General features: G+C 33.9%; 1 protein-coding gene across 1 annotated transcript; it reads right to left on the bottom strand.

The window, feature by feature from the left end:
* Positions 1-8,591: 8,591 nt before the first annotated feature.
* On the bottom strand, positions 8,592-15,569 carry LOC125061616 (ankyrin repeat, SAM and basic leucine zipper domain-containing protein 1). Its single transcript, XM_047667123.1, has 9 exons — positions 15,439-15,569; positions 15,207-15,306; positions 14,933-15,050; positions 14,296-14,421; positions 13,256-13,482; positions 11,968-12,218; positions 11,239-11,490; positions 9,542-9,770; positions 8,592-8,764 (listed from the first exon to the last, which is right to left on the bottom strand). The coding sequence occupies exons 2-9, from the start codon at positions 15,273-15,275 to the stop codon at positions 8,609-8,611; spliced, it is 1,428 nt and encodes a 475-aa protein (XP_047523079.1). The 5' UTR covers positions 15,276-15,306; positions 15,439-15,569; the 3' UTR covers positions 8,592-8,608.
* Between the last annotated feature and the right edge of the window lie 920 nt (positions 15,570-16,489).

Raw genomic sequence — 16,489 nt, 5'->3', positions numbered from 1 at the left:
CATTAAAAGTATTGTGTATATGCACGCCGTGTACACCTATTATCGAAGCCACACAGTTTTAGTTTACACTACATTTTACCTTGTCGATGCGGCTACATTATAAATGAGTAAAAAGGCCTGCCGTTAGGCCCTTAGCGGTCCATATACCCATGGGTGTGAAGCATGTTTTTATAAGAAATGAAAGAAAACATCAAAAGGAGATTGTTGACGTATGAGAACATATATGGATGAAACAGATTAAAAAATACAACTAAATGCTCTGCCTCTCTGTATTCTGAATTCAAATAAATTTAATGAATTTAAAATGTATTCTGTAACTGTATTCTGAATTCAAATAATTTTAAATTCAATTAATTTATTTGAATTCAGAATACTGGAACCTGTTAAATGTGAGATTCAGAAAAGATTCATAGCGCGAACTATGCCCCCATGTAAGTTTAATAGTCCAATACATTTTTCTACTACAGTCAGCGCCAAGTCAGATTTTTGAATACCCTTGGAGTAAGAGACGATAGTTAGCGCGAACCGTGACTCTAGTATGTTAAAGCCTTGGGCTACAGTCCAAGGTCCCAAGCCGATTGAGAAAGGGGCGGGGGCAGGGTATGTAGAAATAAGTATATGGGATAGGAAATTGTATATATCTTTATATATATAATTCTTCTGTGAGTGTGTATGTCACTGAACTTCTCTCAAACGACTGGACCGATTTTGATGAAATTTTTTGTGTATGTTCAAGGGGATCTGGGAATGGTTTAGATTCACAAATCAGCCCGGCAGGTGTATATATAATCTAATAAGGTATATTAAGCAATAAAAATAAAATTTGACAAATTAATTAATGAAAAATGTCTTTACTTGCGCTAAAATTTGGACAGAATTTTACCCTTTATGGTACATTTTATTCAATATTTTAAGATTACGTTTATTAATAAGTCTGGAAATTGTAAGATACGGCAACAGCTTAGGTTACAAGTCTGTGAGCGACGCAGTTGCATTGTTCATTTGAACAATAGAATTTTATGCTGATAGCGATCTCTTACTTCCTTTCATGGCACAGAAATGTGTCTAGAATGTTTAAGGTAATTGTCTGAAATGTGCTTAAAAGATGGTTAAAAGACTGCAGCTGAGTTTCTTTGACGTCGAGGCAGAATACGAAATTCCATCCGTATCACCTCGATGTCCGTTATTCCACAACTGCCCTGCGATTCTGTAACTCACTTCACGAACTCACACAGCGGTTTTCGCATCGGCGGTCGCTCTCAAATCAGTCGTGAAGCAGTCTTTTTATGATTTGGCATTCTGATAAACAATAAAGTACAAGCTCCCACCTTTTCAGAATGCCAAATCATAAAAAGACTGCTTCACGACTGATTTGAGAGCGACCGCCGATGCGAAAACCGCTGTGTGAGTTCGTGAAGTGAGTTACAGAATCGCAGGGCTGAGCGTTTTTTGAGTTTCTGCCGCGCACCACCACTATGTGGAACCAGCTGTGCATTAAAATATTTCCGAATCATTGCGAGTTAGGGTTCTCCAAGGAAAGAGCGTACAAATACCGGCAACGCTACCGCGAGCCCTCTGTTATTGAAAGTATCCATAGGCGGCAGTGTCCCATGACATCAGATTACCCTGCTGCCCGTTTGTCCCCTGTTCTATAAAATAAATTCTGTTCAAAGAAGAAGGAAGAACTTTACATTCTCAGCGCCAAATCTGGTAACTTACTATTTTTCAATGAAATAAAGAAATAACACTCATAGAAATATAGAAGGCTAAATCGACCTTCTCGAATCGAATCGAAGCACAGTGCCAATTTTCAGTGTTCCTCAATTTAGAAAACGTTTTGGTCTTTTTGTAAATTATCCAGGGCCTTCAGGGGTGCTACAACGCATACTACATAATATCCTACTTACTTGTCTGCATATAATACAACGACGAAAGAAATTCATGCAGTATGTTTTGGTCTCATAGATAGACGTGGTCTATTTTGTATGAGCGATTGATTGTGCAAAGAAATCTATAGGTACACTACCGTGACTCGAACGTCCTTAAGCCTTCCAGGCCAACAGTGTTTTATTTTATAAAATAAATTTATCTACTAAAAATAGCTGAATACACTATAGTGTGAGAGAATGTTTCATTTTGATTATAATCCCAAATTTGCGCAGCGAAAAGTAAAAAAATAAAAATCATTTTATTTGACGCAAAAACAACTGTATTTTGTTCTTACATTCTCAAGGTTAATAACATACAATAGGCATTGAATCGTTGAAATAGACTATTCATTTTGGTTTAGCTTAAACATAGTATAATTCTATGAGGACTAGCGTTTAAACCAGGCCTAGCCTGTATCTTAAACGCTAGTCCCTTCCAGTGTCATTAACAAATTGGTTAAGATGTCATTATATGTTTATTTAAGTGCTCGCGATATGTTTATACTCATTGTGTCAAGTAGAGCAAAGTGTAATGCCAAGGAGCTACCACTAGATTCATCTAAAACAATATATTAGGCGATAAAATGATATGGCGGATAATTTTTAACCAGTAGTCATCCTTCGTGAATTTAGAGAAAGTCAAAGTCAAAATCATTTATTCATTTAGGAACACAATGTACACTTGTGAACGTCAATAACGAAATACATATTGAATGCTAAATGCTCCTAATTACATTTATTGCTAGTTCTCAAATCAAGGGCGTAGAATGGACGAGAAGAACTGGCAATAAACTCTCCGCCACTCTTTTTAATCGCCAAGTTTTTTGTTTTACACAATGTTTGTAAGAAGCTGCAACCGTTACATCATATTTCACATGACATCTTACGTAATTAATAATAATAAAAAAACAAAGATTTTTCCTCTATCAGCAGTAGGCATGGTGAAATAGGATCACGAACTTACATTCTCGCGGGAACAACACGCATAGAGACGTCCATAAGTGTACAATCACGTAACTTAGAGCTTCAGATAATTTACACTTAAAAGTCCCAATGGTTCGAAATTAACCAAACCTAATAAAATATACTTTATATATACACATGCATATGAAATCATATGAATATTATGTCACAAATGCTTGTTGCAAACCTGTCCGAGTTTCACTTCCGCATTAATACTGTCAATAATGGCCGATTTACATTATCTTAGTGTTTAGGAGAGTGCTTTAGTACAACTTGAAAGGCAAGTTCTTTAGCGTAGCGTTTACTAAAGCAAGTAGCGTTTACATGTTTCAACTAAAGTACTATCCTAAAGCACTCTCCTAAACACTAAGATAATGTAAATCGGCCTTTACAAACAGTCTGCAGACATCAAAAATTAAGATATTGTGGTTGCGCTAGATTACATTTCATGGTTATTATTAGCTTGATTTATTGCATTCGTCATGTTCCAGTTATAATTCCAAATCCATTTGTCATAAACCAGTCAAACTGTGACCGCCACTTGGAATTTATTAATGTAAATTGTCGGATCACTATTAATAATTGCCTGCATTGCATTATAAATACGTTGTTTATCTAACTACTGGGCCGACTTAAATTTTACCTCAGAATGTTTCAAGTCCCTGTAACGTGAACTATGTCTAAAATACTTTAAGAAATTCCTGCCATGATGCTGGAAAGGGCTACTAACACAGTTTAGAACAAAATCGAGGAGCAGCGCTATAAGATGGGCTGAGAAGTTCGTAGGCTAACAGACTTAAATAGAAAAAATATAATTTTATTTGATTATTCAATAATCGCCTACGACAGCGATATAACGATTATAGCGGTCATACAATTTTTATAGTACAATTTGTCCTTTAAATATGTCCAGCGAGCATTCTCTTGAGATCTGAGAACATTAAAAAGGACGGCTCTGGAGAATACGGTGGATGTGTAACTCTATCTTGTAAATTGGGCGTTTAAACTCTACCTGTGTAATGAAATGATTATAAAGTTTTCTTTATAATTACGAAAATATACGGCCACAGATTTGTCAGTCACAAATTGATTATCGTATCGACGAATACTGAACATAAGTGGAAAAGATTGTTTATATTTCGACAAAAGTACTCAGATCATAAGAAAAAAATATAATATGTACCTAATCTTATGGGCACTAAATATTGAACACTTTCTGTGACAAGCATAAGGTAACACGAGTGTTTTAATACAGTACGAACTTCATTGATTTATTCACAAATCGGTCCCTTAGTTACAAGGGAGAGTTTATATGCTAAGGAAAATGATATTTCTCTAGCGGTTACAGTGGAGAGAGAAAGAAAAAGGACAATGATAACTCTGTAAACATATTTGCGACTCTCTCACACCCCTACCGCAAAGTAAGGTATAGTCTAACAAGAAGTTAGACTGTTAAGACGTTGCGCAATTCGGGGTTGTATCGATCTATGACAAAAAAACAGATGAGTTTCGTTACAACCGTTTAGAATTCAACAATTCGTACGTTATATTTCCAAAAACTGCAGTCGTTACAAGGAAATATTCCTGATTTTGTATATTCCATCACTTTTTGTCATATTTTTGGTACTATAAGGGCATAACTTTAATTTTTATTGTACGCAAGCGTAATTTATAAAATTTCAAAGCTTTCTTTAATTGTATTATCAAAGAACAAATCTGTAGTTTCATAATCACGAATTAAAAAGTATTTTATTTAAAAAAACAAGTTGGAACAAGAAAGCACTTTTTTAACGGATTGAAGCTATGTATACAGCGCTGTATTTACTACATGCATGGTCACCGTGACCATGCACGCAGTCTGAAGACAAAAAGTGTTGAATGTCAAGCACGCGAAACGTTTATAATAATACAAAGCTTCAATCCGTTAAAAAAGTGTTTTCTTTATATGTAAAAGTCATGTTAATAAAAGACAATACTAAGTTGGAACAAATCAAAATCTTTACGCGATTTTAAATACAACTTAAATGTTTATTGAGAATTAAACCTTTACAAGTAGAAAAAAAAAATATTTTGTTTCTTGTTGAGTTTCGCAGACTAAATAAGCTCAGTTAAAGTTTCATACGCGATGTAGGTTACTGCTGACATCATCATGATGCGTTATTGGCATCGGCGTAACTAAGCCAGTTATTTAGGCAATTGCTAAGAATAGAACTCATTCAAAATGGCCACGTATCGTATACTAAGCACTGCAGAGGAAGTGAAAATAAAAGGGTGCGTGTACTTATGTACGCGCGTAAGAAGTTATACTTCTTTGGCATTATTAAAAATAGTTTTTGATTGCATGCAAATAATTAATTACAATTAAATAATCAAAGACTGGAAAAGGAGTCATTATAGTCAATAAAGTTCAGTTTATATTTGAAAAATTAAATAAATAAATATTTATTATTATTCTCTTACATTAAGTGTAACATAAATTATATTATGATTCGAATGTTGTTTTTAAATTATTTCGGCATTGGATGCCGTAGCATCTTCCGTGGGCAACTTTATTCTGTTAATTTTGTGTCATTCTCAACAATTTTTCATAACGCGCCTTAAGAAGTATAACGTCAAAAATTACAAATTTAAACTTTATTTTTATAAGTACAAAAGGAAAAATTCCCGACTTCGAAATGGACTTAAGCGGAAGTATTGCAACTTACGGCCTGCCGCCTGTGTCTACACAGAATATTAGTTGTCCATTGTTTCTATAGAAAGTGCGTTTGACACATGTCATAGAATATACTACTCAATAAGATGTTGAAACTATGTGTTAGTCAGTTGATTTCTTTTTGTGCTTTCCATAGTTCATGAGTCACTAAAATAGGGATTAGTGTAACGTGGAACGCCATGTTGAAGCAATGAGATTTGCTAATCTCACATTGACATGTGCGTAGGGGATCAATGGGTTTCTTAAAAGTATTCAAGTCGTTTCTCATTTGTCTTTTCGTCAACGGTATACGGCTGATATCTAGGTTTATACAGCAATTTTTAGCGGATCGGTCAGCCATTGTTTTCTGGTATATATGTATATGCATTTATCGAAATAGCGTGATGTGCTGATTCCAAAAACTTTCTTCTTTTAATAATAAAAAGTAGTGATGCAACGGATCTCTGGTCTTATATACGAAGAACACCGGAACAGATTGTTAGGTGCTAAAATTTACTTTTGACGTCTGTTTCCGTTTCTGGTTCCGCTAAGACACTTCCGTTGCATCACTAATAAAAAGATATGTACAAATTTATTGTGCAGGCCTAATAAACCTAAAAGTACCAAAAGGCACTATCAAAATTGTTTAATGAGAAAAATTACAGTCAATCTAATAAATTAGTTTTTCGTGTTCTAGTATAATACACCTTTTTTTTATAGAACAGGGGGCAAATCTCGCCTGATGTTAAGTGACATCGCCGCTCATTGACACTCAATGTCAGAGGGCTCGCGAGTGCGTTGCCGGCCTTTTAAAAATTGGCACGCTCTTTTCGTGAAGGACCCTAAGTCGAATTGGTTCGGAAATACTTCAGAGGGCAGCTGGTTCCACATAGTGGTGGTGCGCGGCAAAAACAGCCTTAAAAAACGCTCAGTTGTGGAACGATCCGTCGACGTAATAAGGATAGTCCATATTGTGTAGGAAGTCGTTCGTAAAAATGATTTGACAGTTATAATAGATTTGCGTTTATACAAGAACCTTAGATGGAACGATTTATAATGTGCGTTATAACGTAACATTTATTTTTATCGATTACATAGTATGTAGGTGGAACTTATTTTAATTAGCAGTAGTTAGTCCAACAACTATAATTCAACTCCCACACACACATCAGCAATTACTGAAGATTTGTTTGTGTAGTTGTTATCATTTGGATACAAATTTCTTTGCAAATTATGTATAAAAACTGTTAAAGTAAAAATACGTTGTAACCTCTTTTGTATAGAACCTTTCGGTTGTTATTTATTTTTTTATGTTTTTGCAAAAACTCTTGTTGAAATATTTTTTGTGTTGATATAAATTAATAATTTATTTCTTATCTTATTTTCCTCCTGAATTATTCCAATCTACAACTCTTCTACTGCACTGTAAAATTTCTCACTTCAAGTAAACCAGGCTTACGTTTTTTTTACAGAATACGGGACGCCCAAATAGGCCAGTCATCGCAGCCTATGGACACCCATTTTAGTGGGTGCGTTGCCGGCCTTTGAGGGAGAAGTATACACTTTGAACAATTAGAGAGTATCTCAGAGAAGACACGGGACTGAAGTCGATTCCACAGTTCTCTAGTTATTTCAAAAGGTGATGCGAATAAAATTTAGAGTTAATACGGCTCGTACGGAGTTGAAACGAGGTTTGGGATCAACCCAAAAAACTCTTCAAAATACTCTCCACAGTCCACACGACATATTGTAGAATACGCATAGACGCAATGTTTCTGCGTAGAGAGAGAATTAAGCAGATCAGTACGTTGGAGATTGACAATTCGACAAGCTCTTCGCTGAATTTGGTCAAAAGGAATCTGGTATTTGGAAGCACCGGCCGATGTTAGCAGTATTACATATGAGGTCGTACATGAGCCTAAAACGCTAAAAATGCTAGCAATAGACATAAAAAACAATTAAGTCGAGATTTAAGTATGACTTTCGTATTAAACATATGGAAGAACTGTGGCGGGAATCAAAACGGCGCCACTTGTTCGGAAAATTCTACCAAGGACCCGATATTAGTATTCGCTTATATATCGTGGATATTGAAAATAATTGTCCTTTATCTGTTTTTAATATTAGCAATACACTACGAGTGTAAGGCGACGTTTGGTTTTATCAAATGCAAAGTCAATGGTGGTTACTATTCATCGAACTAGATGGCGCTGCAAACAAAAATTTCTAACGTTTTAAAATACATATATTTTTTTATGTTTTGCTAGTCTACATAAAAAAATATATCTATGCTTTTAATGTAATTGAGATACATCTGGAATCTCCATACAAGATGTAAAGTACGCTAAAAGCCACATACAAAAATTTACTCATGATTAGAGTGGTTTTCAGTCTGTCTCTAACCACGTTTGTTAAAAGCAGATCGCGTTAAAGTTTTATTTAAATATGTAATAACTAATCCAATGGCGCTACAACTCTGTCTCTTGGCGTCAGATTGTACAAGTATGTACCTACTTGGGTGATCACCTACTGTGTCTAGCATTTAGCAGTTTTGAGTTTGAGACATGCGTATCACCATACGCTAATTGGGCACATATAAAGAAAAATTAAATTAGCATACATTGTGATTTAAATACACGACCTCAGGGATGTCAGGGAGCGTTCAAGTATTACGTAACGCAATTTTTGGAGATTATTGACACCCCCCCCCCCATGTAACTCACCGTAACGTTTTTCAGTACCCAAGTACAGTAAAACGTTTCGTGACCACCTACTTAGTGACTCTTTAGTCACTATTATGTGGTGTAAGTCGAAAAAAATATTCACAATAACGCGTAATTTAATCCCCACCACGCATTTAAACGTTTTAAAAAAGGACCCCCCCTCCCAAAATTCGTTACGTAATACTTGAACGCTCCCTGAGGGTCACACGCTTAAGCCACTAGTCCAACACTGTATTATTATAAATATGAAGTAGGTAATCGAACAAAAATACTTATAATGAAAACAAATTAGAAAACAATATTTATTTTCTTATAAAACTTGTAACATAGTTTTTGGCAGTGTAGGTAAGAACTCCTAAGGAGCAAACAGCTAAAATTTCAGTGAGGTATCCAAATGCGATGTCTTTGGTTGACTTCTCTTTGATCAGATCAGCTGGTTTAGGATTATTCTTACTTATCTGAAAAAGTTACAGGACCATGAGTTATAAGATGAAGTTATGTTATGGCTCATACACATTCCTTAATGTTATATTTTCACAACAATACTATCATTCAGTTTTTTTTATAAACTCATTCGGTAATATTCTAATTATGAAATGAAATACAGACTTTTATTAAACATACTTCTTTAAGTAAATTAAAAAATTAAATTAAATAATTATTCTCTAATTTTTAATTATTAAAGTACAATGTGTCCCGACCAAGGAGGTTTCAATTCAATTTAAGTACACATAATCTGTGGTGAGCGCTGGTTCCAAGCCATTAGATATCAGATTTTTTCCATTTTGGCGCCATTTCGTACGTACGAATTTGAGTAATATTTAGTTGGATAAAACTTTAGTAGCAAAAATGTCAAGCAACACCGACGATACCGATGAAAATTTAGTCTTTTGCCAGAAAAATCAAGAAAAGCGTACGACAAATGTAACCAAGACTTTATGACTTGGAAAATGAAAGACTAACTAATTTTCCGAAAACTTTTTGTTAGCCTACTTTCAAGAAAAATAAAACACTATTTTGACCGGATTGATGTTATGTGTTATTATAAATTTACAAATATTTAACATAATTTTAAATTTATCCGACGTTTCGCGTGCTTTACAGCGTGCGTGGTCACGGTGACTCTGATCCAGAATCGATTTTGCAAAATTAATTCCAAAAGGAGGCTTTGCAAATCGTTGCAGCTTTTAAGGAACAGAAATGCTATTTGTAGTTATTTATTTCATAAAAAATACCTTTGTATGAATTCCTTTCATAGCTTTGACCTCCCGTCTAATACTGTTGATATTTCCCAAGATTTTCTTAACACCGACTTGCATCTGTCTAGTAATGGGCGAATCTGGTGGTTCAAATTTAATCTGATTTTGGATCCGACAGTAATCACGTAGAACATACTGTATTGTCGCTTCCAATATATATATTTGTTGTAAATGACTTCCTAGAATTGACAGGCAATCCACGACACTGAAAATATATACAATTAAATTAATAATAATTTATTTGCAAGAATGTGATACAATCTAAAGTTCACATATTATGGCCACACATAATAAGCGTCCAAATTTGTCTTATCTATCTTTATTATATATATAAAAAGAAAATGGTGTTCGTTTGAGGCTCTTTCACGCTCAAACCACTGATCGTATCGACATGAAACTACCACCATTCGATGCGAAATTTTTCCTAGATGGTTATGGCTATTTATTTTTTTAATTCCAACGTTCCTTCATTTTTTTATTTCTGTTTTACTTTTATGAAATTTTTTCCCGCTAATAAAAACAAAAGAGTTCCTAGAACCGCAAAACGTCAACATCTGTTAAAAACTCGATTTTCGAAATATTTCAATTTTCTTAGCGGGAAGTTAAAAAGAAGAATAATAAAAATATGAAAAAAAATTGGTTGTTTGTAAAGTAGGTTTACGATCGAGATGTTTACGTGATAACGTCTTATAAGTTTTTGGGAAGTAAGGAATTAATGAAGATAACAATTTTTTCAAATTTTAAATTACATCTATCGTTTTATTCACACTTTTGATGATAAATTTCGGGTGTAAAATGACAAGTTTACTTATTCGACTATGATATACATTTTTCTTCATACATTCACGGAATGACTGGCAGCGCTCGAGATGAGACGGGAGATCGGTCCGTCTCTCTCTCGTTATACCTGCGATCGCGCTCGTGAGGTTTTGGTGTGACACAAGTTTCTGAACATGTCACCCGACTAGAACGATTTTAAAGACGTTATCACGTCAAAAATAAAATAATGAAACATAAAATTTATTTTAATTCGTCCAGCAAAGCGGGCGCGAAACGGCTAGTTAATATAATAAAAAGGTAGAATTTTACATAGTAGTTAGATATTACATTATCAATCATATATATACAGGGCGTCCCAAGACTATGGGACATCAAGGAAAAGTACCTTAAATATCTCTTTATTTTATTTTGAAAAGTATTACGGCATTCAATGATTTTCTAAAAATTACTTCTAAACCGACTCAAATGTAAAATTATTTCTATTATATATTGATATAATCAACTTATTTCAATAGTTAGGTCTAATGCTTAGGTTTTCTAGAAAAGCGGTGCCGTTATCCAACGGCCGTAATGTAACGTTGGGTGACGTCACCCATACTTTGTCTATAAATAACATTGGAGTAGGTTTTCTAGAGAACGTTGAGTGTCACCGTAACGTCAAATAGCGGTGCTGTCATTGGCATGACGGCCGTCATAGCGGTGATAAAGATAAGTTCAATGTTTATCGCGTGTACCGGTGCCCATATTTAATTAATACCGGCCGTTAGTTAACGGCACCGCTTTTCTAGGTAACCTAAGCTTAACTTGTCTATTAAAAAATTTATCCAAAAAGAATTACAGAAATCTGTGGCCAATATGATTGCTTTAGATGTCAATACAGATAATAAACTTACTTATAATTATCTCCTTTGTTAACATGAAGTCCGGCAACTGTATTCAATTTCCATGATTTTGTATGAAACGCTCTGAGTCCATATTTCAGTCTTTGTCTTTCAAATGGCATGTCAATCCCCAGTTCTCTCATACCATCATCTTCTAGAAGTAGAAAGCTCCTCAAATCGACATTATTTTTTATAATGACACCACTTAATCTTTCACAATTCATACCGTATAAAAGATGTGATATTTCATTGGTGTATTTTGGTCTGAAAAAAAAATGCTAAATAGAAAATATTTTTTTTTTTTAATATATTGAAGTTATACTTCCGGCGCCTTAGGGAAAAATTATGAGAGTCAATTTTGTACGATACACGCACACCGTCACAAAAACCTGACACCCTAAAGTTAACTATAGTCAACATTATACTTTTTCTATTGTTCATGTCGTTGTTTCTACACAATTAATAAATTTTTTTAAAAGATTTTTAAATGGAATATCAGTTCTGATACTTTTATGTTGTTGAAATTCAACCAAAAATTTAAGTGTCTTTCTAATCAACAGTCAAATTAGTTTTACAATTAAACTGACAGTTGAACAACACGGTAAGTGAATTACTATTTTAAGGCCGGCAACGCAAAAAACGTTACGGCGAGTTACATGTGGGGGGGGTCAATAATCTCCAAAAATTGCGTTACGTAATACTTGAACGCTCCCAAAGATGACAAGGAAAGAAATAAAATACCTTTCATCGCTATTCATTCCCGGATAATAATCTTGCCAAGTGGTCAATTCGTTTATATCTTGTTCGTAAATTTCTTCGTCGTCCATTACAAAATATTTGCTAAGCGTTTCTATAATCTCTGGATATCCGTGAGATTGTGCTATATCCATGACAGTTCTACCGTTCATATCTACTTCTTTAACTCTCGCGCCTTTTTCTATTAGAATTTCTAGAATTTTAGCTTGATTGTGATGTGATGCCCAGAAAAGTGCCTGAAACATTCAAAATTCATTGACGACTCATTGGTCTAGTGGTTAGTACCCCTGACTGCGAATCCATGGGTCCCGGGTTCGATCCCCGGCTGAGACGAACATCGATGTGATGAGCATTTGGTGTTGTGCTTAGGTCTTGGGCGTTTAAATATGTATTTATATGTCTATCTATCTATAATATGTATATCCGTTGCTTAGTACCCATAACACAAGCTCACCAGCTTAGCATGGGACTAGGTCAATTGGTGTGAATTGTAAAAAAAAAACCCTGTAAAACAATGCTTTGAGAATGTTCCCGAGTCTGCTATTGTAAATGTTACTTAATGCACCAATTGATAATTTCATTGTCTGAACTACAGTTAGGGTGATTTTTTACGTCACTTGACATACGCTTGGCTAAATAAACAGTTCAGAAAAGATAATTGAATACGAAATTATAACATTTAAAAATTTAAGCTATTCTACGGATTTTTGTGCACAAAAATAATAATAATTATTATTTATGAATACACCAATCACTTAAATTATATCTCTATATATATAAAATTCTTGTGTCACAATGTTCTTTGACATACTCCTCCGAAACGGCTCGACCGATTCTTATGAAATTTTTTATGCATATAAGTCTGAGAATCGGCTACTATCTTTCAAACCCCTAAGTGATAAGGGGGACCCCAATTTTAATTTTTTCTTTTTTAGACAATTTTTTATGATACAAAATACAAAAACACATACAACCCTTAATTTTTCATCTATCTCAACGATCTCTACGATCAACCCCTATTTTTATTCAACATAATTATTTTTGTTAAACTAAAAAAATGTTTCTTAGAAATAGTATACATGGCAAAACGATGTTTGCCGGGTCAGCTAGTACCATTTAAAAATAACCTTTGATCTAAGAAGCCAGTTCTGTTTTTGGGACCATAACTTAATAATAAAATATCCTAGGTTTTATTCCTAGCAAAACAATGTTTTTAGACGTATAATCTAAAATATAAATTTAAGTTTATATTATATACAGCGAAAGAACTCACAGTCCATCCTTGTCTATCTCGCATTTCAATATTTATATCCTTTGATAGTAGAAGTTGTACCACTGTTACTAAACCACTGCCAACAGCTCTCATTAACGGTGTTTGCCCATATTTATCACCAATGTTCAGTAAACAATTGTGTGCAATTAAGTTATTTACTATATCATAAAATATGTCTTCACTTGCATTGGTATTCGAACATGCTACCATCACAGGAGTCACGGAATCTGTAAATTATTTTTATAAAATATTAATTGCGATTAAAGGTCTTTAATAGCCCAATGCATTCAAAACTTCAGTTTTGTAAAAAACTACAGAATGACAATACAGTGTTGGCCTAGATCTAAGCTCAAACCCCAGCTCTGTAACAATAGACATTTATTTTTATGTGCGCATTCGGTTCTATGGTGAAGTAAAACATTGTAAGAAAACTGCCATACCTTAGAATTGTTGATGGCATATGGCAGCCATAGAAGGCTGTAGAAGCCGTGTCAATTAGAAATTGATAACAAAACAGATACAGATTTATCTCTGAGGACAAGACCAAAGTTGTAGAGCCACTGGTGAAAAAAAGGATAACTCATGTAAAGTCCAGAAAGTTGGTCAATAGCCATTTACTTGATTAAAGAAAAATGATCAGGAAAAAAATTACCAGTTCACTGGTTAAAACTTTTGGCATATTATGCATGCAAAATCATACCTATCACAAAAAACAGTTTTCATGCTATAACTTGTTAATTTAAATACAGTCAAAACCGCTTACTACGTCATCGTTTAGAACTTTAGAACAACATACCGGTTATATTGACCAAATCAAAGGTCCCGGCTGAATCCCATTGTATAAGGTACTTAATAACAACGTCATCAGCTGTTACAAACAAAATATGAGTAGTCCCTTCGACATTGTTATAACAGATTTTGACTGTATTCATAACCAACATAGTACCACATCCATTCCATATCAGCTATTTATTTTATCTTTATCAAAATAAATATTTTTAGAAATATTATTTTATATTTAAACTAATTTATGGACTTACCTGAATGTAGATTTGGATCTGCACCTTTTTCAAGAAGAAAATCAACAATTTTCTTTTGAGCATGAAAACAAGCATGCATGAGAGCTGTCCATCCACTGTCCAGTTTAAAATTTACATTGTTTAACTCTGAAATTGATTTAAAAAAAATTATAATGTTATTGGAATCACTATGGTCCAATTTAACCTGCTTAGTTATAATGATGAAATTTAACATAGGAAAAAGAAACACCATATGTCTCCCCAGCATGTCATCACGCAACTGTGCATGTGCTTCTTATAACATAACGATTCAAATTGTTTTACACACTACTACTACAGTCAAAACCGTTTACGACGACATCAATTGGAACAACATACCGGTTATATTGACCAAAATCAATGGTACCGGCTGAATTTCACTGTATTAGGTTTTTAATAACATCATCGGCTGTTACAACTATTGGTTTTTATGACCAAATATGAGCAGTCGCTTTAATGTTGTTATAACAGATCTTGACTGTACTAATAGAAAACTCACAACAAAATTTATGCTATGTTAAATGTCAGAACTTTGATATGCTTTGCTCCTTTATTTTGGCATAGACCCAACTTACATTAATCTTTAATTACTATGTTGCTAATTATAAATAGAACTTACCAAGATCTATAATTTTCTCTACCTCTTTAAGGTCACCATTTATTATAGCTGCTTGTAATTTATTTTCAGTCTTTTTAACTGCATTCTCTTGAAAGGTGAAGTAGTTTTTACGCTTTTTCTGCAAAGATTACAATGTTTAAAAGAAAACATACAAATTCAAAATAAATCATTGAACAATTGTTAATCAATGAATTTCAATCAAGATTTTCTTGATTAGTACCAACAATAAAAAGAGATTTTGCAATAGTTTAGCATAGGTAAAATGCATATTTACCGGCTCATCATCAAATAAAAACTCGTCACTGTCTGTCTCTTCAGAAGTAAAACCTGTACCGTAATACATCACAAAAAAATATTGTGTTAGAACTGAGAACCTGAAACACATTTTGAAAGTTTACAGAGTTTTAAATAATAATTAGTATTATTCACAATTCAAGTATTATTATAATTTTATACACTCCATGGAGTATACCGCAATAAGATAAAGCACGCAATAGAAGAATTACCTGTAAGCTGTAATATTAAATTTATATATTTTCTTCGTTTAAATTTTAAACATAAAAAATGCTATTTTCAATTTCAACTGTTGATCTTTAATGTTGACTGTTGACATAAACCACTGACACATGACAGTTGAGATATAAGATTTCTAAATGACAGAGCAGTTTAATACTTTTTTACATGATCATGGATACAAATCTTTCAGTAGGGTCTGGGGAACAATAATACTTATTGTCAGTGCTATCAACTCTTGATAATGAAACTTAGTTGAAGGATCCAATTTCCAATACAAAGCTTTAAATGTAACCTTTCTTGTAGTACAATTATTCAAAACTCAAACTAAATCCCTCTCACACAAACTCAAAAATGCCACATTAGGGCTTTAAAGGTGATATCAGACGGTTCACTCGGATGATTGTTCACTCGAGTGAATGCTTCAGTTTTTTTCATTCTATGTTCACACGGCTTAGACGAAATGATACAGAAATGAACATTCATTGTTCTTTCTTTTAAATATGTCATCGAATGAAGTCGTACGTCTTGGAATTAGTTTAATTTGTGATCATTTAATCAAAGAGTTGACGAAAAAGAAGCAAAGAAAACGTCGATGGTGGTGGGTGCGACCATGGATTGAAAGAAGAAATTTATTTTAAAAAAAAGTAATGTATTTTGATCGTTCCACTTGAACACCATTTTGCCGCATGAAAACAATATAATAACTCACAGAAAAAAAAGTTATAATTTCTTCGACAGCGTGATGTCCGTCGGCTACAGGACTCGAAACAAAATGGCCGAATCCGAATGAACGTTCTCTCAGTGTTCAGACCGTTCATTTCTCGTTCATTCGGAGTGGGAATGAAAGATACCGGATGCCAATATCCAACACTGTTGGATCGGTTCACTAATGAATTCATTCGGCACTCGTGTTTCATTTTTTGTTCAGACATTTCATTTCGAGTGAAATGTACCGAATGAAAGGTGAAAATGAACAAAAAATGAACCGTCTGATATCACCTTAAAAGAGCGCTGGGTTGGCTACAGTTTTTATTAACCACT

The sequence above is a fragment of the Pieris napi genome, chromosome 23 (genome assembly GCF_905475465.1).
Source record: "Pieris napi chromosome 23, ilPieNapi1.2, whole genome shotgun sequence".
Taxonomy (NCBI): domain Eukaryota; kingdom Metazoa; phylum Arthropoda; class Insecta; order Lepidoptera; family Pieridae; genus Pieris; species Pieris napi.
Note: the sequence above shows the minus strand (reverse complement) of the source record. Positions and strands in the feature narration are given on the sequence as shown.